Consider the following 21248-nt stretch of genomic DNA (forward strand, 5'->3'; position numbering starts at 1 on the left):
GCAGCACAGACCCTTAAGTAGTTTGATCAATATTTATGTTTATTCTTTAAAAATAGACACAAATGTGTGTCACACATCTGACTCACAGGTATTTCATGGTGTGAAATACTTGTGCATTTTAATTGGGCAGACATAAGATTGTTTGGCCTGTCAAAAAAGTCTAAAATGCATCCAAGCATAACTTACTGTTGGGGTGTTTTTTCTATATTTCCTCTGTAAATCATTCAAAAAATGAACAGCAACATTTCTTGTTTATTAAAATTTGCAGCTCATTACATATACTTCCCTGTTAATGTCAAAGTATGTTAATGTCACAGGAGGCAGGTTGCAATATCTGTAGAGTTAGAATTAATTTAAGACACTTCCTAAACCAGGGATAGAAAAGAGCATAGATAAGTGGATTCAGGCATGAATTAAAATAAAATAACCAGATGCCAAAATTTGAAAGGAGGTCACTGGACAACAATTCCTGTCCTGCAAAAGCTGGATAGAAATAAGGACAGAAGCTAAATATAAACACAATTACAACAACACCAAGAGCCATAGCTGCTTTTCTCTCAGATTTCTTAGCTGTTATGCGAACTGAACCTTGAATCCTGACAGCTGCAGTTTGAGACCTCATGGCCTGAGCCTGAGACACAGCCACCACAAACACTCTCATGTACAGAACTATAATAACTGTAATAGGAGTAAGAAATGTAAATATGACATCAAAAGTTCCTACTAGAAAATCAATCAAAAGAACACATTCCCCATAACAGGAGTTAAATATGTCTGGATCTTTAAAATGGTCTTTCATCATCACACCATTGTAAAATGCAGAGCAGCCCCAACACAGACAGATACAGATTTGAACTCTTCTTTGTTTCACTTTAACATGGTAACTCAAAGGGTCACAGATGGCTATATATCGGTCAACTGATATCAGCACCATGTTTCCTACTGAGGCAGATGTAAGGAGAAAAGATGTGTAGTTAAAGAGAGAACACATGAGGCTTCCCAACATCCAGCAGCCTCCAGTCAGCAGGATTCTAATGGGCATCAGCAGCAATCCAACAAGGAAATCTGAGACAGCAAGAGAAAGGAGGAACAGGTTGGTGGATGTGTGGAGCTGCCTGGAAGAAAAGAAAGACAAAAATCAGCCCACCAATAACTTCAAACATCATGTCACAAACGATACAGAATGTACAATTGTACATTTTCACAAATAGTTTTGGAGACATACACCACAAAACAAAGCAGAACTACATTAAAGCTGCAGGAACTGTTTGTATAATGGTCTAGAAAGAGGACAAATACCCAAAAATTACAACATAGATGAAATAATACTATATAGATCCATTTAGTATTGAACCCACTGATGACAACACAATGAACAGGAAACAATATACACAGTGACATATTATTTCAGTTTATGATAATGCCTGAAGTGTGAGACAGAGATGATGACCAGCAAGTTGAGGGTCACAGTCAGTAAAGACACGGAGGACAGCATAATGTAAAGCAAAATGTTCTCAGAAGGAAAGTACTGGGTCCTTCTGCAGGAAGTGTTGATTAGCTGAGGGAAACACAGCCCAGCTTCACTCAAAGCCTCCATCATCAGAGAGAAAACAGCAGCTGAGCTGCTTCTGTGGTCTGCTGACTGTCTGACTAAATACTGTTTTATAGGACCTGCTGATTTTCCTCCTCCCCCTTTCTCAGTACAGTGTATGACGCAATTACACACACAGCAAACAATTGCAAAAGAACTATTTTAATTTTATTCCAGCTTAAGCTTTAACTTGATTTGGGTTTTTACTCTAAATGTAGTAGTGAAGAATATTTTCATATATTTCATATACACTTTCATGGCACTGTGAAAGATTTTATAAAAGTACCCAGGAATTTCTTGACGGCATGAACTTTGTCTGCAGTCACTTTGTTCATGCTCTCAGAGGAACATTGATGATCCTGAGGAAGAGCTTCTAAATAGGTAGTTTCTTCAGATTTAGCTCTATGCTTAACACTGTTTGGCTTATTTTTCTTTTTTAATCAAAGTTGGAAAAATTGATTTTAAAATTTTCTTCATCAACAAGTAGGAACAAATCTAATTCAATGCTAAAAAACTTTTTTCTTTTTCACAAACTTAAAACATTTTGTTATCTTGATTCTCAGTGGCAGCTTTGCTAAATAGGTGAATATTATCAAAGAGTCAACATTTTGGACACCTATAACGTTCCTATTTCAGGTTTTAGATGCTGCTGAGTTGGATTTGAAGACTTGGATAATAATATAATAATGGTAAGTGGTAATAGTAACTGTTGACACAGGGTAGGGCTGACTGATATTTGATGACCATAAGTCCTGAAAATTAGTGCAGCATCTAGAAATGCATCTGCTGTGCTGCATCCAAGGATTTTTCACTCTACCTGAATAGTTTTTGAAGTTTGTATCTTAAGTGTCCTTTTTTAAAGACATCAACACAGCACACATTAACCACTGTTAAGAGTTTGAGCAAATTGACTTCCAGGTTAGGTGAAGTTTATGGTATACAGTTCACTTTAATTTTCTTTGTGTAACCTCTGTGAAAGTTTTTTTTATTTTCTTCATGAAAAAAAGAGCCATTTTTTAAAATTCAGGCATCTTAAATGGCATTAATATCAAATCTCCTAAACATTCAAATTATTTTATAATTTATTTTAGTTGTATTTGTCAAAGTTTCCATGGCTCTAATTTCTTTACTGAAACATGTTAAAAAATTTCATTGTCTTGATGAAAACGAATTACCATAATACCGAAATTGCAGTGTACTAAACGTGTCATTGTACATATTTCTTCCTCTTTTCTATGTATGTACCAGATTCATCAGAGGACAGCAATAGTGGCAGTGTGGAATTACATATTCAGAACAATGATTACAATGAAAATTCAAGAAAGTTTTAATCTTCAGAAAGTCTTGTGAAATGTGACAGTTAACCACAAGTATATTGCAGACAATGGTTTTGACAATGAATCATGCTCTACTCAAGACATAGTTGTTGGTGCATGCCAAAAGAAGGGAGGAAAAAGAGTCTATGACAAGAAACATTACTGTTTGTACTTCTGCAAACCGTTTTCTAAAATGGCAAGACATCGACAACATGTACATAAAGATAAAATGGAGGTGGCTAAAGTACGCAGCTTCCCAAAGGACTCCAAGGAATGATAAAAATCTTGATTTCATCCACAACAAAGGAAAGTATCATCACATTGCTAATGTAATGAAACCAGGAGGTGGCTACCTAATTTGGAAACTGTAACACTGGATTAAGTCTTATTGAGATGTAGCATTGCAACTGCATTTTGACAAATAGAACATTCAACTTCTTGCTGCATTAGTTTTAAGGACTTGTGGCCATCAAATGTCAGCCATACTCCATGTCAACACAACACATTGTACAAGCACATCTGACCCTCACTGTTACATTTGATTCAATTACTACTGTACTGTTATTCAAGTCTTTAAAGTGACCCAAGTGACCCATCTTTTCTGGAAGCATAGATGCTAATAGACAAAAATGGATAAAAAGCAGAAATCCTACAAATGAAAAAAACTAATGCAAAATCCATTCATCAGAATTTTTTGAAGTATAGAAATATTTCAACCCTCACCTCCATGTTTTGCCTTGCCTCTTAAATGCAAACATAAAGGCAGCACATGCAGGGTGGTACAGTCTCCTCCTCTCTTATTCTTCTTCAGTGATCCTTTCTCCATGACACTCAACTATAAACTCTCCTTTGCAAATTGAACTTTTTGCAAAACCCCCACATCCTATAAAGCATAGCACAGTGTTTTCCTATTAATTAGTTGCTAAAATGTTCAGATATGTTTGGTTGCTGGACAGTTTGACTTTGTCATTCATATTTGATTGAATTTGCTAAACAATATGCCATCTTACCTTTCACTGCATTCATTTACTTTCACCTCCAGTTTTGATATTTTGTCCGTTCTTGAAACATGACAAATTGCATCTTTCATTGGACTGATATGTGGTGTCATCTTAAACTGCAAAATATAAAAATAAGCTGCAATTGAACATTTCTATAAAACATGAAAACCTTAAAACTTCTTATCACTTGTTTTCCTTTCCAATAAACAGCAGGAAAACTAACCATTTTTTTGGCACTGAAAATGTATGAAGTGCACATCAGCACTCATGATTGTAACACATAATTAAATAAAAATTATTTTTTGGAAGCAGACATTTTAGGACTTCACTGAGAATGAGCATACCGTACATTAAAATATTATGTTCTTTCACACATTTTAGAAAAAGCTGACTTATTTGGGACATGGCCATGGCTATTCATCTACATCCACAATAACCACGTGTGATTTAGAGCTAATGATAACAAAACCATATCATTAATCCAAATTTATTCTAAAATGCTCACGGAATTTACCTAATCTAAAATGAAATTCACATTTTTATCACTGGACACTAACAACTTAAAAGCAAAAATAGATATGATATCTGAAATGACAATACTTTGCTTCCAAGCCAGAGCTTGTCTGGCTAAACTGCCTATGTTCTCAAACAAATCTCAGAAGGGAGACAGCAATGATATGTAGTTAATGCAATACATTACATTACAAGTGGAAGTAAAACTTTGATGGAATTCTGAAGTGTTTTTAATTACATCGAAGACATTCCACAGCTTTTTGCCATGGTTGATATTGAATATTGCAGTTTTTCAGAAAATCTGATTTAAATGTTGATTGATTGAAATTTAATGAAATCCAGAAAATAAATAGAACCTTTCTGTAGCAGGCAAATAGAAGGGTCAAAGCCACAAAATTAGAGGTCTCAGAAGCCCTCAAAGTACCCTACAGGAATACATGATTGAATGGGACCCAGACCACCAAGCTAAAATTTTCCTGGATTGGACAGGTTTGTTCAAAAATGTCTTCTTGGGGTTTAGAACTTCTACTTACACTGGAAGTTCATGAGGTCACCAAATCTCGGGAGTGGCTAGCACTGCGACCTGCTTTGAGGTATACACTGATGATTTCATGAAGACCCCTCAAAAGACTAAGTGGTGGGCCCCCAAAGTTGGAGCTGCAGGCAACTTTGAGGGCTCTGTTGCACAAAACCCCAATTCTGTAAGCCACATGGTAATTAGAAAGAGGATCCCCAGAGCATGGAGAACAAGGATCCAGTAGCCCTGTTTTCCTACAAAGTACCTTGCTCATTTTTGTGGTTGTACTGGTATGCCACTAGAAGCATCTTTTAGAGATCACCAGGCTGAGTATAACACACCCTTAATTATTCTGGTACATATTACAATTCCCGAGATAAAACTAATGGACATTTGGGGGTCAAAAGGTCTCCCAAATGTTCCTGAAGCCTCTATGGGCCAACTGATAGCCCAAAGGCTGTAAAACTGGGGATGACTGATGCCCATTGGGCCCACTATAAGAATTTATCATTCAATTGAACCAAAAAACCCAGGAAACTTTTTTTACCCAGGAAAATTTTTTCTACCCTAGGTTTTGTAGAAAATGTCCTTTTGGGCTCAAAGCTGCTACCTAAACACATTTTGATAATCCTGTATGCACTGGGTTATGCACTGGATAATCCTGTGTATTGTGTACTGCAGTGCAATCTAGTAGTGCACTGCATTATGCACTATATTATCCACTGCATTACATATTTTTGCTAATGAAATTGTACATAAATCTGTAGGAGGGTTGTTAATCAATGACATCAATTATCATTTGCCAGTGTTTGTAATATATGACCGAAATTGCTTTACCAGCATGTAGTATGTTTTGGTATCTACATTTAGATATTCATTTAGATATTCTAATATTTTTTGAATCAAAATTAAATGCATGTAGATATTGTGAAATAACCTCAGACTTTAATATCTGCATTCACTGAGGGTTCTACTCTGGGGAGGAGGTGTGTCCTAGTTGTTTATGGCAAATAATTACACATACTTAGTTAAGTTCTACTAGAGGTTTCTTTTGTTTAAAAAAATTAGTCTCCACAGCTACTAATTGCCTTCTAAACATCAAGAACTGGTGAAGGAAGTTCAGCGCAATGCACACCTGCTGCAATTGATTGTGACCATTTACTACATATTAATCTCGGAGCGGTGATTGCTACAAAGTCACTGCCAGAAACAGAGTATTTAAACCCCTTGGACCTTTGAACTCTTTTTGTTTCATGACTCCAAACTTAAATATATGCTATCGGCAATTTATTTAAAAGTAAACACATAGAAATTTTAATTGTGAAGTTAAAGAAATATATTGTATATAAATGTTTTTACAATTTATCTGCAAAACTGAAAAGTTCTCCATTTGTGTACTGTGCACTTGGATCAATAAGCTGTCAAATTATTTTTTCTGTTAGTGTTTTACCTTATGGTTTCAGCATCAATGCAGATCTAGAGACTACAACACTTGCCTATTCTTCATTACAAAATAACTGTAGTTGAAAAAGTTGGATAAACAAATATATAGAGCTGTCTTAAAACTGCTCTAAAACTGTAGTGTTGAACATTAGTTAGCTAAATATTTCCACAAATGTTTACACCTTTAGTTTTTTATGCACGCTGTTTCACACTTTGCTATTAATAAATTCAAACTATGCCCCCCATTTTTGTTTTTTTCTAACTTTATCAAACATCAGTAAACAGACAATATAAACGCATATGAACAATTCTTGATGGTGGTTATTTTCACAGAATCAAAAGTCTAAACACTGAATTAGTGGAGTCAATCTTTGCAGAAAATTTTAAATTTTCAGTTGGCATTGCGAATGTTATCTTTTAAGTTGATATTGTCTTTTAAACCAAATAATTTCAAGTTCTTGTCATAACCTTCTTTTAGGGGACCAGGAAAAAAGTTAAAACCCCACCATATTTGGAAAAGTGTGTGAATTACAATGTGGTGCAGTACCAATCTGAAACCTTAAGGGGGCAGTATCGGGTCACACACCCTAACACAAACTTCACCAGAACCTTTAAAAAGGGCTTATACAATCAGTTAAACCCATTTTCCTTATGGGGACCAACTTTTAGGTCCCCATGAGAGAAGAGGTCCCCATGACATGACATGTGTTAACAGACTGAAGTCCCCATGATGTGATAACAACAAGATACTCCTCCCCCCCACCCCCTCCCCGCCGCCCAACACACACACACACACACACACACACACACACACATACACACACGCACACACGCACGCACACACCCACACACACACACACACGCAAACACCCCCATGTACAGAGAGGACATGCAAACTCCTGGGTTTCAACATCAGGGAGACAAGTTTAATTGCTGTTTTATTAACTTCTTTTTCACTCAAAAGCAGAAGAAGAAATCCATCTTGTATCTTTTTCATCATAAATATAAATGTGTTTTTTAAACTAATCAAGAGTACACAGTTAAAACGCTACTTCATTTAATGCTTCAACTCTCTGATCAGTGAAGTAATTTAATATCAGAGGAGCCAGGCTTTAGTATCTGAAGGGAGACAATGAGCTTTGTAGATTTTCTGAACCAGGGATAGAAGAAGGCATATATGACAGGGTTCAAACAGGAGTTGAAATGTGCCAGCCAAATCTCAAAGGCAGCGGATGAAGCATTCACCGCAGTGTCAGTGCCTTCCAGGGTTGGAAAAAAGTACGGACAGAAACAAATCAGAAACACAACTACAACAATACCAAGTGTTTTGGCTGCTTTCATCTCACTTCTCTTCACAGTTACAAGGCCAGGTTTAGCAGCTGCAGCTGTAATTTGGGAACGTAGCATTCGAGCCTGTGACAAAGCAACGAGAAACACTTTGAAATACAAACATATGATGACAGTGATGGGCATAATGAAGGTGAAAATCATGTCAATTGTCCCTGCAATGTTACTAATGACAACCACACACTCTCCGAAGCAGGAGATGGACACTCCAGGTTTCACCAAATGATCTTGTAGAAGAAGAAGCCTGTAAAAAACCGAGGCAATCCAGCACAGACTCACACAGATCTGCGCTGTGCTCTTAGTGACCTTGTTGGGGTAAAGCAGAGGGTCGCAGATAGCTAAGTACCGGTCAAGTGCAATGAGAACCATATTCGCAACACAAGCAGAGGTAATGATGTAATCTATAATATAATAGAGAGTGCACAGGATGTTCCCAAGAAACCAGCAGGCTTCTATGTAGATGATTTCAGCCGGCATCAGCAGGAGGCCCACCAGGAGGTCAGACACCGCCAGAGAGAGGAGGAGGAGGTTGGTGGGGGTGTGCAGCTGCCTGTGGAGAGAAGAGAACTTCAGGATACATCCACGCAGCAAGGACTCACACCAGTATGCTAAAATAAAGAAATTAATAGTGACAACAAAACTAATTGTTAGACCATGAAACACAACATTACTGAAACAGTTTCTTGTATTTATACAAACAAATAATTTTAGATCACTGTAAGTGCCTGAAATGGGAAATGGAAATGATGACCAGAAGGTTAAGGGCCACAGTGATGAGGGAGATGGAAGAAAGCAGAACATAAATCAGCATCACTGTGGAACGGGAATATGTTGGCTTCCTGCAGGAGGAGTTTAGCTGTGGAACACACAGCTCTGTTCCCTCCAGAGTTTCCATCATTAGACAGGAAAGCTGCAAACCTCTGCAAGCCCCAGACCCAAGCTCTTATAACCCTAGACCTTAAAACCCCTCCTTCTGGATTACCTGGGAAACATGTTTTTCTGTGTGTTATACACAAATTGTTAGGACTAACACAAGTTTTTTTTTACAATGCTGTGCAAATATATTAAAGGGCCGGTATTATGTAAAATTGAATTTGAGATTTGCATTATGTTATAATGTTATTTTCTCATCCAAAAGATATTTGGAGTTTCACCTCAATGCTTTCAAAACTACACATGATGCTTTCAAAAGTTTTAGGAATTCTTTAATCTCCCCTGGCAACCATTCAACTGTGAAAAACGCACCTAACTCCTCTATCAAGACACAGCTCCTCCATAGCGCTGCAGTTTCCGAGTTTCTGCCTCGTACAATAGTTCTTCCTGTGACTCCCCCTCTCAGCTCCTTCAGACTAGCCAGCAGCAATTAGCTAACATCTGGTGGAAGTAGCTAATTATAGGAGCTACTTCTCAGTGCAACGCTGCTAAAAATGTTGTTAAAGCGTTAATAGAGGAACCATGTTGGGATGACTTTATGAAGGAGTGTTAGGAAGAGAAGGAGTTTTTAAAGAGACACAAGCCCAATTTCAAGATGCTAAATATGTTAAATTAGGAAGGAAATTTTATTTTAAGTCATATTTGATATATACAACATTTTTATAAGAGCTGAAGTTAACATATTACTTAATTGTGAAGTGAAATGGCACTATGTGACTGGATGTACTGCATTTACTGCCCCTTTAGTTATTTCATATTAAAATCAAAACTTACAATATATTAGGGATTTTGTGGGAAAGATCCACAAAAAGTAAAAGATAATCATGAAGCAGAAGGAAAATAACAAACATTGATCAAAATAAAAATTAGAACATTGTATATTTTATATTGACTAATCCACTTAGTCAATATAGAAACCATATTTTATTGTGATGAAGACTAATTAAATATCTATGCTATAGTTTTCAGATCGATATTCGCAAATTCAAAATTTGTGTGTAGAAATGTCTGATTACCAGGAGACTGAGGAAAGAAGTGTTCACATGTGTCACTCGTGAATTATAATAAGTTTGAAAGTTGAGCTTCATAATTCAGAAGGAGTCAGTGACAAAATACAGAGTAAACATTTTACAATCATCCTCTAAATATATGTTCATCAACTGATTCAAAGTTTTTCAAGTACAGTAGAAGTAAACCTCCAAACAGAAACAAAACTGTCTGAAAATAAAATAAATACTCAGTAGCTCTCATGTTCTTGCAGGTTGCAGGACATTTTTATTCTTTTATGCTTGATGTGAGGTTCTTCAACAGAGTGGCGGTAAAATCGCACCATGCAGCTAATAAAGGGTCATGGCCCCTCCCAACTTTATATTCAGAGGTGTGTGTTGATTTGTTTCTTTGGCCAGGGAAAAAGACTGCAGAAGGGAGGGCACACTAAAACTGCAATTTAGTTTTATTTTTTGGCAATTTTATCCAAATGCACAATTGTAAACTCCAATGAACACTGGCTTTACCAAAATAAAGCACAGGGTTCTGTTTAGTATAAAAGAACCATGCAGTTGATCTGTTTGCTGCAGATTCATTATGTTGGCTTAGAGCACAAGAAAAGTTTTTTCATTCAATTAGCCTGCTGAGCTTAGCGTTGTTCAGCTTTGTACAACTCTTTCCATCAACTTAAAGTGAACAGTTTAACCCTCCTGTTATGTTCGTTTCTGAGGTACAGCAATAATGTTCGCGGGTCAATTTGACCCGGGGAGTGTTTAGTCATGCTATAGTGTCAGAAACCAAAAAAATCCTCCAAATCTTTTTTGTGTCTGATTATTAACTCCTATACTAACCATTCCAATCAATATTTGTGCAATTATGTTTTTTTATTCCTCACAAATAAAGGATCAATGATGACAATTTACTCATTTGGACATAAAAAATGTGATTTACAATTTTTTTTATGCCCACTGAAAAACCTAAACACAAAATAACACTAATTATCTTTGAAAGTGATTTTTTGTAAATTTTTTTGCATTACATTTTTAATTTTTTTTCTAAGGGTGACCCCGCCTCTCGCCCGGAACGCAGCTGGAGATAGGCACCAGCAACCCTCCCGACCCCATTAGGGAAGAAGGGTGTAAGAAAATGGATGGATGGATGGATGGATTTCTAAGGGTGATCTTTATAATTGAACTTGAGACACATTTACTGTTCTTAGTTGGAGATGAAGACCACTGAATTTCACCATTTTTTGACATGAATGTCTTGCTTCGAGAAACATGAACATCATTTTCATCAATTGCTTCATAATCAGAATCATCAGACTCAGAATTGACCTCAATACTGTCTTCAGCTTCAGAAACCTCCTCTTCTATTTCACTGTCATGATCAACAAGAAGTTCCAGAGCTTCCAGGGCTGTCATCTTTTTTTTCCTGCTGCTCATTTCCTGACCTCTGACAGTGACGATATCACATGTACCTTTAGTGTGTAATGTGTTTAGGACTCCCTTGCAGAGAGTATTTATGCCCTTCCACCCCTCCCCTTCTAGTGAGTGTCACTCAGTGTGGGTGGAGTTTTTCCACGGGAACAGAAAAGAGAAAAGGTTCCCGTCAAAAGTTTTATAAACACCTGCTTTCTCAGTTTCCTTGTGAAGTAAAGAGAATAGTGAGAATGTAGGCTTGTGTGCATGCATGTATGTGCGTGCGTGCGTGAGTGCGTGCGTGCGTGCGTGCGTGCGTGCGTGTGTGTGTGTGTGTGTGTGTGTGTGTGGTGAAATATGTCTCATAGGTGCAAGGAAACAAACAGAATTGGACATTTTTTAAAACTTTTTACCCTTCAACTTGTATGCCGGGTCAAATTGACCCGAACAGTATCTATGTAACAAATAGACACAGAGGGGGCTGCAAGTGTGTAAAATGAAAAAAAATTTTTATATACATAGAGTGCACCTATTAAGACAAATAGAAAAAGTTTAATGCAGAAAAAATACTTCTAACTATTTTTTATTTTTTTTTTAACTTAGAAACGGGTCAAATTGACCCGCAACATAACAGGAGGGTTAAATCAATATAGACTACATATTGCAAATAACTGTTTGCCTCTATGTTTTTCTTTTCCTTCATGGTCTAAATAGTATATCTTTTTTGTGCAGCAGCATAAGGCTGCTTCTTAAAATTATTAATGGGTGTTGTAAAAAAAACAACAAAAGGAGCATTTCCATCAGCTACTGACATGAAGTGTGGACTGGAACATGGCATTAAAAATATATCTTCTATTTCCTGCAGAATAGATTAGTGTGAAGTCTGAGGCTTACAGTTTGGAGACTGTAATGTGAGACATTGATGTTCCCATTAAATAAGAAGGGCAATTAAAATTACACATTAATAAGTTCATTCATGGTTTGCGCCAGTGGTAACATCCAGTAGTTCATCATGAAACTCGTGAGATGAAAAAAAAAAAGAGTTTTCTTTGCAGTTTTGTGAAATAAACTCATTTTGATAAGGCCAAAGAACAATACCCTGGTACCAAAACTTTTGGTCAAAAATCAAGAGTTTTTTTCAAAATTGCAGTTTCTATTAATCAAACTTAATCTCGAAATGTCATATTGTGCATTTATGTGGTCAATGGAAACACAGATATTGTATCCACTGCTGCACTGGAGCAGTCAGACTTAAGCAAGGCTGCCATGCCATTCCATGCAACTATAAATTTGATCTAATCATGAATATTTCTGTACTCATTATTTAATGCTTTTAACTACACATGGCAAAAAAGTTGAAAATTGAAGTTGAAGATGAGTTTAAACGGTGCAGTAATAAATTTAATAATTTGATCCGACTTGGTTTTGATGACATGCTGACATGTTTGTGACAATGATGACAACAGAGATTATATTGAAAACTTTTAATAATCTTTAGTTTTTCCAGAACAATTTTAAAATAACGTCTTACTCCTACCATGAAAACAAACACGTTGCATCATTAAGAGCTCCGCTGGGCTCTCCACACCTTCAGGTGTGAACCTCATTAGCCGGCTGACTGACTGTGAAGGTCTGCAGTAAGGGAAGTGTTCACACGTGTTTTCCTTAGTGTCAGCTGATGACATTAGTGAAGTTAGATGTGGTAATTGGAGGAGAAACAAAGCAATGAATTAAAACATGATGCAACAATAACAAGTGTTTCCCATTGGCTTTATTACTTTGTTTTCTGCCACAGCTTTAAACTTTCTTATACAACTTGGGACACATGAGGGAGCTCAGAACAGAACATCTTGCCAAAAGTTGGTGATAATTGAAATGATTTAGGGGAAAGTTCAAATCTTTTTGCTCAAGTTTGGGTTTTTATTTGATGTTGGAACAATCCAATGGATTCCATTTCTGACCAGTCTTTTTCACCCTTTCTTTTTGCTGAAATGCTCAAAGATGAGCTCTTATTAGAGTTCCTTAATCTTAACCTCTCTAATCTTAGATTATTGTTTAAAATTTATAGAGAACAACCTAAAACAGAGAAATTAATATCCTTTCCTTTTGTGAAATTTGTCAGTCAACTTTAACTTGGTCTCAGATATGTCTAGAACTTTACAAATGACTCTAAACTTTGATCTGCAATTAATACAAAACAATATCCTCCATAGAGTACATGATACAGGTCAACCTGTTCATCTGTTTAGAGGGTCTGGTGCCAAATATGTGAAGATGTATAGACGTCTCTGAAATGTAATATTTCCATCTTCTCCATGAGTTTTCCAACTGCAGCAGGAGGCCATTATCCTCCTGCTGCAGCTTACATGTCCAAGAGGATGGCAGGGCGGGGATCCTGGTGGATGTGTTCCCAAGATTTTGGACCAGTAATTGCGCCAGTGCCTGGCTCATCACATTTATTGGAATGATTTATCCTAAGCTATTTGCCTCTAGCTGGTATAACAGCCTGAAATGTGTGTATGTGTGTGTGGCATGCAGACTTGGAATGTACCTCAGCATTTCACTAATGAAACTGTTTCTCAGTTTTGAGTGGGCATCAGTCTGCCTGTCTTCTCCCTCAGAGGAATGGCAGGGAACATAGGAAAGTCTCTGGAAGAGGTCCTCCCCAATATCGCCCTCATGAGCATCGAGTGGAAGAGTTTGTCCTAGTCCTGGTCTCGTAAGGTCCCCATGACATCAAAGTCTCCTTGAAACTCCTCCTCTTCCTGCTCTTGGAACCATCTATCAACAAGGCAACTTTGTATTGCCTTGTTGCTAAAAATGTGCTATATAAATAAAATTACCTTTACCTCTATTCATCCTCCACTTATCAGAGGTTTGGTTGCTGGGCAGCAGCCTAAGTGGAGAGGCTCAGATTTCTCTCTCCCAACCATTTATTCCAGGGGACTCCCAAGACATTCCCAGCCCAGCTGAAAGACATGTCCTGGGTCTTGCTCTGGGTCTTATCCCGTTGGGACAAGCCCAGAACACCTCACCAAGGGGGCGTCCAGGAAGAAACCTGACCAGCCGAGTCACCTCAACTGGTTTCTCTCGACCTGGAGAAGGAGCGCCTCTCTGAGCCCCTCCTGCTAGAACCAATGTGGGCTGATTCTTTTACAGTCCTCGATCAATAGTTACACCAGCTTCCTGTACTAATGGCTCGACAATTTGAAGTTTTTCATCTGACAATATTACATTGTCAATAATGTCTGGCGTGCCTTCACAAACATTGGTGTTAGGGTTCATTGTTAAATCTTAATTTAATGTTGGTCTTAAGATGATGACGAATGACGATTGTTTTGAATTTGTTATTTATAACTGTGTTAATTTAAAAAATGCAATTTGGAGAGCTTGTCCATCACCAAAGATGGAGGTGTTCAATAAACACCTCCTTGTCCTTAGCAACATATCAACAAAGGTGGGGCCTCTGCTTCCAGAGTGCACTGTCAGAGCAACAGCAGGGTGTCTTATAGGAAGTCTCAGTTGCTCTTCTTTAATTTGCAGACGATGGATGCATCTGAACTCTGCTTTCCAGAAGCATTCAACTCCTCCTGCATAAAGAAAGTGTCTCTTCACTCAGTAAATACTTTGATTTACTTTGGATTGTCCCTCATGTCTCTGGTTACTACAGCTCTTAACCTTTTGGTCATCGTCTCCATCTCATATTTCAGGTAGTTCTATGCTGTGTTTTATCAGGCTGCTTTCTGAAAAGGGACTTGTAAATATTTCTGAAAACATATTGCAAAACTGCAAGATGTAATAATAATAATAATAATAATAATAATAATAATAATAATAATAATAATAATAATAATAATAATAATAATAATAATAATAATAATAATAATTTGTTGATGTTACTCCTCCAGGAAACTCCATTCCTCCACCAACTTCTTACTGCTCTCTCTGGCTGTCTCAGATTTTCTTGTGGGCCTTTTCATGTTTTTTCAGATCACGGTTATAAATGGCTGCTGGTTTCTTGGTGACCTCCTGTGTGTTCTCTACTATGTATTAAGTGGAGTTTTAACCTCTGCATCAGTGGGCACCATGGTGCTCATATCACTTGACCGTTATTTGGCCATCTGTGATCCTATATTCTACCAAAGTTACCACAAAAAGAGTTCAGATTTGTGTTTCTCTGTGCTGGATCTGCTCTGTGGTCTATAACCTGGTTCTGTTAAGGGATAATTTTCATCAACCAGGAAAATTTAATTCATGCTCTGGAGAGTGTGTGGTTGAAATTGGCTTTATTGAAAATGTTGCAGATCTTATTTTGACCTTTATTCTTTCCATTACTGTTATAATGCTACTATATGTCAGAGTGTTTGTGGTTGCTCTGTCTCAGGTTCAGGCCATGCGCTCTAATATTATTCCTATTAAACAAAAACATTCCAAGAAGACAAATGTGAAGAAATCTGAACTGAAGGCAGCTTGTATTCTCGGGGTTGTTGTAGTTTCATTTATTTTCTGCATCTGCCCATATTTTTGTGTCACGCTACTTGGTAAAAGTTCACTATTGAACACTTCTACCATGACCTTTCTTCTATGTCTGCTTTCTTTTAATTCCTGTCTGAACCCTCTGATTTATATCTTCTTTTATTCCTGGTTTAGAAAAGCAATGAAAATTATATTTACATTTCAAGTGCTAAGGTCCGGCTCTTCTGGTGCCAACATACTTTAATAGCAGGAGGAGCAGCCTGGATGAGTTACTCTTGGTCACCAGATGTAATTTTGCACATAATTACGTAAATGACAAACATATATTAGATTAGTGTGAATGATTTATCATAAACTTTCTCCTTTTTTACAGCTGAACTTAAAACTCCACGCAATGAATCTGTCTTAATGGTAGATAAGCAGAAAGTTTTCTTACTGCATTTTAGAAAACCATCATAATAAGGTAATTTATAGCATTTTATAGATATAGATAAGTTCGAAGAGCTAATAAAGCCAACAGCTGCAGGATGTTTTGCATATCTCCACCCCAGACTGAAGGACGCCTATCCTGGGTTTGAGGCCTGGTCGCCCCTTTGTTGTAACAGTAGCTAGAGTGTGGATGAGGAGTGTGTACGTGCGTGTGGGGGTGTGTGTGGGTGTGTGTGTGTGTGTGTGTGTATGCCGTCCATTCTTGTCTGCCTGTGGCTCCCAACATCCACTATTGAATATTCATATATAGAAACATTGTATACATAAGTGTGGGCATGAACAAACACATATTTATGTTGACAAAATACTCGCTTAAGTTTGAGCTGAGATGATCATCAGCCATGTTTGTGTTTACCTATAATTATTTAAAATTTTCCAGTGATGAAAAATACATTTATATTTTAGCATTCCTCAATAGAGAAATGAATAACTGATCGAGTGGTCTAAGTTTGTTATAACTGTTTATGGGAACTTTTGTACTTTCTGAACTGATGTTTTTTATGTAAAGTTTGAGACTCTGGGGCTTGTGATCAAGTGAGATCCTATTATTTTATTTTTAGAGTATCTGAACTCATTAACAAAAGTGCAGCAATGTTTCATTTTATATTATCTCAACGTAAAAAACAAGTTTTCTCACCATGGAAGATTAAAGATGTGTCAAAAGTTAAAGCTGCTGTATGTAACTTTTATTAAAAATACGTTTTTTTTACATATTTGTTAAAACTGTCACCATGTTGTGACAGTATAACATGAGACAAATAATTAGTGAAAAGAAGAATCTCCTCCACCCCCTCGTGAGCTAAAAGGAGGAAATGCATCGTTCCTGGCCAAAAACAACCAATCAGAGCCAGAGGAATGTTTTAGCGCTGTCAATCCTGTGCTTTCTGCTCAATGTGTTTATAGGACATTAATGGCTATGCTAACTAGTCTTACCATTCATGACAGACTGTGCTAGCTGCAACATAGTAAAGTAAGGAGAGCCGGGTTTGAACAGCGCCACACGGAGGATGATTGACAGCACTAAGATCCTCCTCCTGGCTCTGATTGGTTGATTCTGGTTAGCATTAGAGGAAGGCAAAAAAACTCTATATTTTGGCATACTGTACTGACGTAGAGACAGTTTAAACAAATATGTAAAAAAAAAAATGGCAACCTCTTATGTGATGAATACAGGTGCAGCTCATTAGTCAGCCTTGTAAAATTCTGATAAAGCCTTTGAATTGCTGGTTAGGTCTTCATCAATGGACAGGGGACGTGGGGGGTCTTGTGGGCTGGCATGGAGGGATTTTGATTGGCAACTTACTTTTATTAATTTTTTGTGTGTCTCAACTGTGCTGATTGTGGTGAATGTAGACATGTAGTTTTGGGTAAAAACTCCAATAAAAATACAGGGAACCTGAGTTTTAATTGGGGAAAGGAATCAGACAGCTACATTCTTTAAATTATTTAAGCTAGGCATTCACTGCTATTTAAAAAAAAAGTTATCCTCATATATTTATATGTATATGAAATATGACAACATTCAACTTTTTCACATTTTGCCTTTGACTCTTTAAAAAGTCCTGCTCTTCCTGAAACTCCGCCTTCAGGAAGTCATCTCAACATGGTTCCTCTATTAACCCTTTAACAACGTTTTTACCAGTGTTGCTCATATGACGAGCTCAGCTGATGACCAGTTCTACCAGGTGTTTGCTAACTGCTGCTGGCTAGTCTGAAGGAACTGAGAGGGGGAGTCCTGGAGGGTACCACATGAGGAAGAAGCTCTGAAGCTTGGATGCTCCAGCTCCAACCGACTTTCCACCACTTTCAAGGAGCTGCATTTTGAAGGCGACGCAAGGATTTCTCAAACATGCATTAAAGAATTAAAGCAACACCCTGGCAAGTTTTAAATGAGAGAATAACATTATAACATATTTTGTAAAACTCAAAAACCTAAATTTTACCTAACACTTCACCTTTAAAGAGGCTTTAATTTCTGAGACTGGGAAATGCCTATTGTCTTATGTAGAAGACTGTGTGCGTCTAACATGCACTAATTTCAGATTTCTCATCAATTGAATCTTCCTCGGTCAGAAGGAATAGGTCAACTCCATTGGTGCAGCTTAGAAGGTTTATTGATGGAATAATAGCAGGTACATGGGAGATGATGTTACAGATAATGATGAGGTGGAGATAGTAACAAGGTGTTTATATTTGGTTTTATATGGATATGTATGTGGGTGTGAGTGTGTGTGTGTGAGTATGTGGTAATCTGAAACAGAAGAAACAATAAAGGTACATATTAATAGCCATGTGGGCAAAAACGGCTACACATAGTTGCAGGATGAAAATGACCTGTAAACTCTTACATTTATTGGTAGCCAGAGAAACACGAGGATGATTTCACCTCCTGGGCTAAAAACTGACATAAACACAAATATCAGACATGAAAATGTATACTTACATAATAAAAACACACACAGTTTTCATACACACAGGATTAAGTATTGATGATGGTTGCTATCCATGGATGCTATTTTTATGCAACAGAGTCACACAGAAGCACAGAACACTTGCTCAGCTACGTGAAATTGGAACTACAGAATGAACAGATGTATCATGGGTAATGTAGAGCTAAACGAACGAACGGACTTTTAACACTTATTCTGTAAGACTGCTTACTTAGGGCACTTAAAAGTTTTAAGTTACTAAAAATATGAAATAAAAAGGCCACCGAATAATTACATTTGATTACACAAAGTTGATGCATTAAAAAAATAAATAAATGAAAGCCATCCTTCAACCAATATTTACTGTCAGTTCAAAGTATATTGGCATCACAGGATCCAGGTTTCAGTATTTGAAGTGAAATAATGTATTTTATAGAGTTCCTAAACCAGGGGTAGAAAAAAGCATAGATGAGAGGGTTGAGACAAGAATTAAAATAAAACAGGCATATTACAAATGCAGAAGACAAAGTATTTAGTAGGGTGTCTTGTCTTACAAGTGTAACCCAGAAATATGGACACAGACACGTCAGAAACGCAACAACAACAACCCCGAGAATCTTGGCTGCTTTCATCTCTGACTCCTTAACAGTTATTTTTCTTGAATGTTGATGTGTGATGGCTGCAATATGGGAGCGCATGGCCTGAACTTGAGCCGCAGCCACCAGGAACACTCGCACATACAAGACTACGATGACAGTAATGGGAATAATGAAGGTTACAAAAAGATCTGCAACTTGTTCATTAAAGCTAAAGTTTATCACACACTCTCCAAAGCAGGAATTAAACATTCCAGGCTGTTTAAAATTTGTCCTTAGTGCTATGGTGACATAACTGAGAGAACAGATCCAACACAATGAAATAAACACACAGACTCTTTTTGGAGTGACTTTTAGAGAATAGTGTAGAGGGTCACATATTGCCACATAGCGGTCAATTGATATGAGTACCATGTTTCCTACTGAGGCAGAGGTAACTACTACATCTAAAATATAGTATAAAACACACATTGAGTCATTTAGATACCAGCATCCATCTATGAGCATGAGCTGAAATAGAATTAGGAATCCCACAGAAAAGTCAGACACAGCCAGAGACAGGAGGACCAGGTTTGTGGAGGTGTGAAGCTGCCTGAGGAGGAAGAAAATACTTCATGCAGTTGCTTCAAATAAAATGCAAGAGTGAAACTTAAAATGTACTTCAGAGTCTAACGAAAACAGGTGGAAAATTGATAATGTACATTGTTAAAAACTTTGCGACATGCATGCTGTGAGTCCAAATTTGTGTGCTCCTATGCTGCAATCACCATGACAAACTAGTTTACCTGAAGTGAGAAATGGAAATGATGACCAGCAGGTTGAGAGACACAGTGATCACAGAAATAAAGCATATTATAAAGGAAATCAAAACTTTTTCAAGTTGAGAACGGTTTAGTTTTCTACACGACAAGTTGGTAAATTGTGGAAAGCAAAGCTCATCTTCCTCCATCATGGAAAGAACTGTTCTTCTGTGTCATAAAGACTGCTTATCTATGGATGCCGGCAACTTTTTCTTGTGTTTGTTGCTATGTTGCTAGGCACAACAGGTCTCAAAGGTGTTCTGATTAAACCTGTGATGTACACTACATTGCATCTGAAGTTTTATTCAGTTTAAATTCACTTTATAATTTTCAATTCCAAACATATATTGTTGTAAGGCAATTTACAAAAAAGTCATAACTTAAACCAACTAAATGTTTCGGACTGCCCTCCCCCCCTTTTCCTATAATGTAAAATATTTAGAGAAAAAAAAAATTCAAATTAACTTCTAAAGATTAGAATGCAATCTTGAATTGGAGCACTAGTAAACATTTCCTTTTGTGCTAATGTTCATTTCAGTCACAAGCTTGAATTACGAAAAATCTTTTTTATTCAGATCCTGTTCTGATAATTACAGATAAAGTTAGTATTTTGTAACATAAATAAAAACCTTCCTGCTTAACAACCACAGGAGACCTTGATGTGTGTAGTGGATGTTTCCTAGAGTTTAGATTTATACACTAATCATGACTGGTCTGGCAAAAAATACATGGCTATTTGGGGGGGCTTCTGTGCCATGTTTTTAATAAGCCTACAATATATATATAGCAACAGAGAAAATGAAATGTGAATGCACAATATATGAATATGTGATCCACGGGAGGTGGAGGATGGAGATTTCCAGGTTCATACTGACCCATAATAAATCCTACCAAATGTCATATTATAAATCCTCTACCATGTTCCTGTAGTCACTCAACCCAAATGTCCCATATTAAATCCTCCCAAAAGTCCCATGTCAAATCCTCCCAAATCTCCCATTATAATTCCACCTTAATGTCCCAATATAAATCCTCCCAAATGTCCCATTGATGTCTCTGAGACTTCCAGCGGAGGTGAAACAACCATTTCTGCTTGATTTCTACTCTTTTTGGCAAAGTTTTGTCTAGATTTAACTGCTTATCCTTCCCACAGTCTTAGTGCGATGCTCAGGAGGAGCATGGCAGATCTCATGGTTGGCCACCTGGGTGATCCCTCAGCTCTTCACGTTATGAAACTACAAATTGAAAAAAAAAGCCACCTCAACTCCTCACACTGTAAGAAGTTCAGATGGGATTTACTCAGCCCCTTTTAGAACTCTCCACTTGTTCAGATTTAGCTAGCTTGTCTTCATATTCACATTTAAATCCCCCCTAACATGCTTTAAGAGC

At 37.2% G+C, this 21248-nt stretch overlaps 3 protein-coding genes and 1 pseudogene across 3 annotated transcripts; 1 reads left to right on the forward strand and 3 right to left on the reverse strand.

The window, feature by feature from the left end:
- Nucleotides 1–295: 295 nt before the first annotated feature.
- LOC122839447 (trace amine-associated receptor 13c-like) lies at nt 296–1597 on the reverse strand. The gene is made up of 2 exons (XM_044131017.1): nt 1425–1597; nt 296–1115 (listed from the first exon to the last, which is right to left on the reverse strand). The coding sequence occupies exons 1-2, from the start codon at nt 1595–1597 to the stop codon at nt 296–298; spliced, it is 993 nt and encodes a 330-aa protein (XP_043986952.1).
- Nucleotides 1598–7458: 5861 nt separating this feature from the next.
- Nucleotides 7459–8623, reverse strand: LOC122840175 (trace amine-associated receptor 13c-like). The gene is made up of 2 exons (XM_044132399.1): nt 8454–8623; nt 7459–8278 (listed from the first exon to the last, which is right to left on the reverse strand). Exons 1-2 carry the CDS (start codon nt 8621–8623, stop codon nt 7459–7461), a joined length of 990 nt encoding a protein of 329 aa, XP_043988334.1.
- Nucleotides 8624–14612: 5989 nt separating this feature from the next.
- LOC122839449 lies at nt 14613–15789 on the forward strand (annotated as a pseudogene).
- A 3045-nt stretch (nt 15790–18834) lies between these two features.
- LOC122839450 (trace amine-associated receptor 8a-like) lies at nt 18835–20008 on the reverse strand. Its single transcript, XM_044131018.1, has 2 exons — nt 19845–20008; nt 18835–19651 (listed from the first exon to the last, which is right to left on the reverse strand). The coding sequence occupies exons 1-2, from the start codon at nt 20006–20008 to the stop codon at nt 18835–18837; spliced, it is 981 nt and encodes a 326-aa protein (XP_043986953.1).
- Nucleotides 20009–21248: the final 1240 nt, after the last annotated feature.

The sequence above is a fragment of the Gambusia affinis genome, linkage group LG11 (assembly GCF_019740435.1).
Source record: "Gambusia affinis linkage group LG11, SWU_Gaff_1.0, whole genome shotgun sequence".
Classification (NCBI taxonomy): Eukaryota; Metazoa; Chordata; class Actinopteri; order Cyprinodontiformes; family Poeciliidae; genus Gambusia; species Gambusia affinis.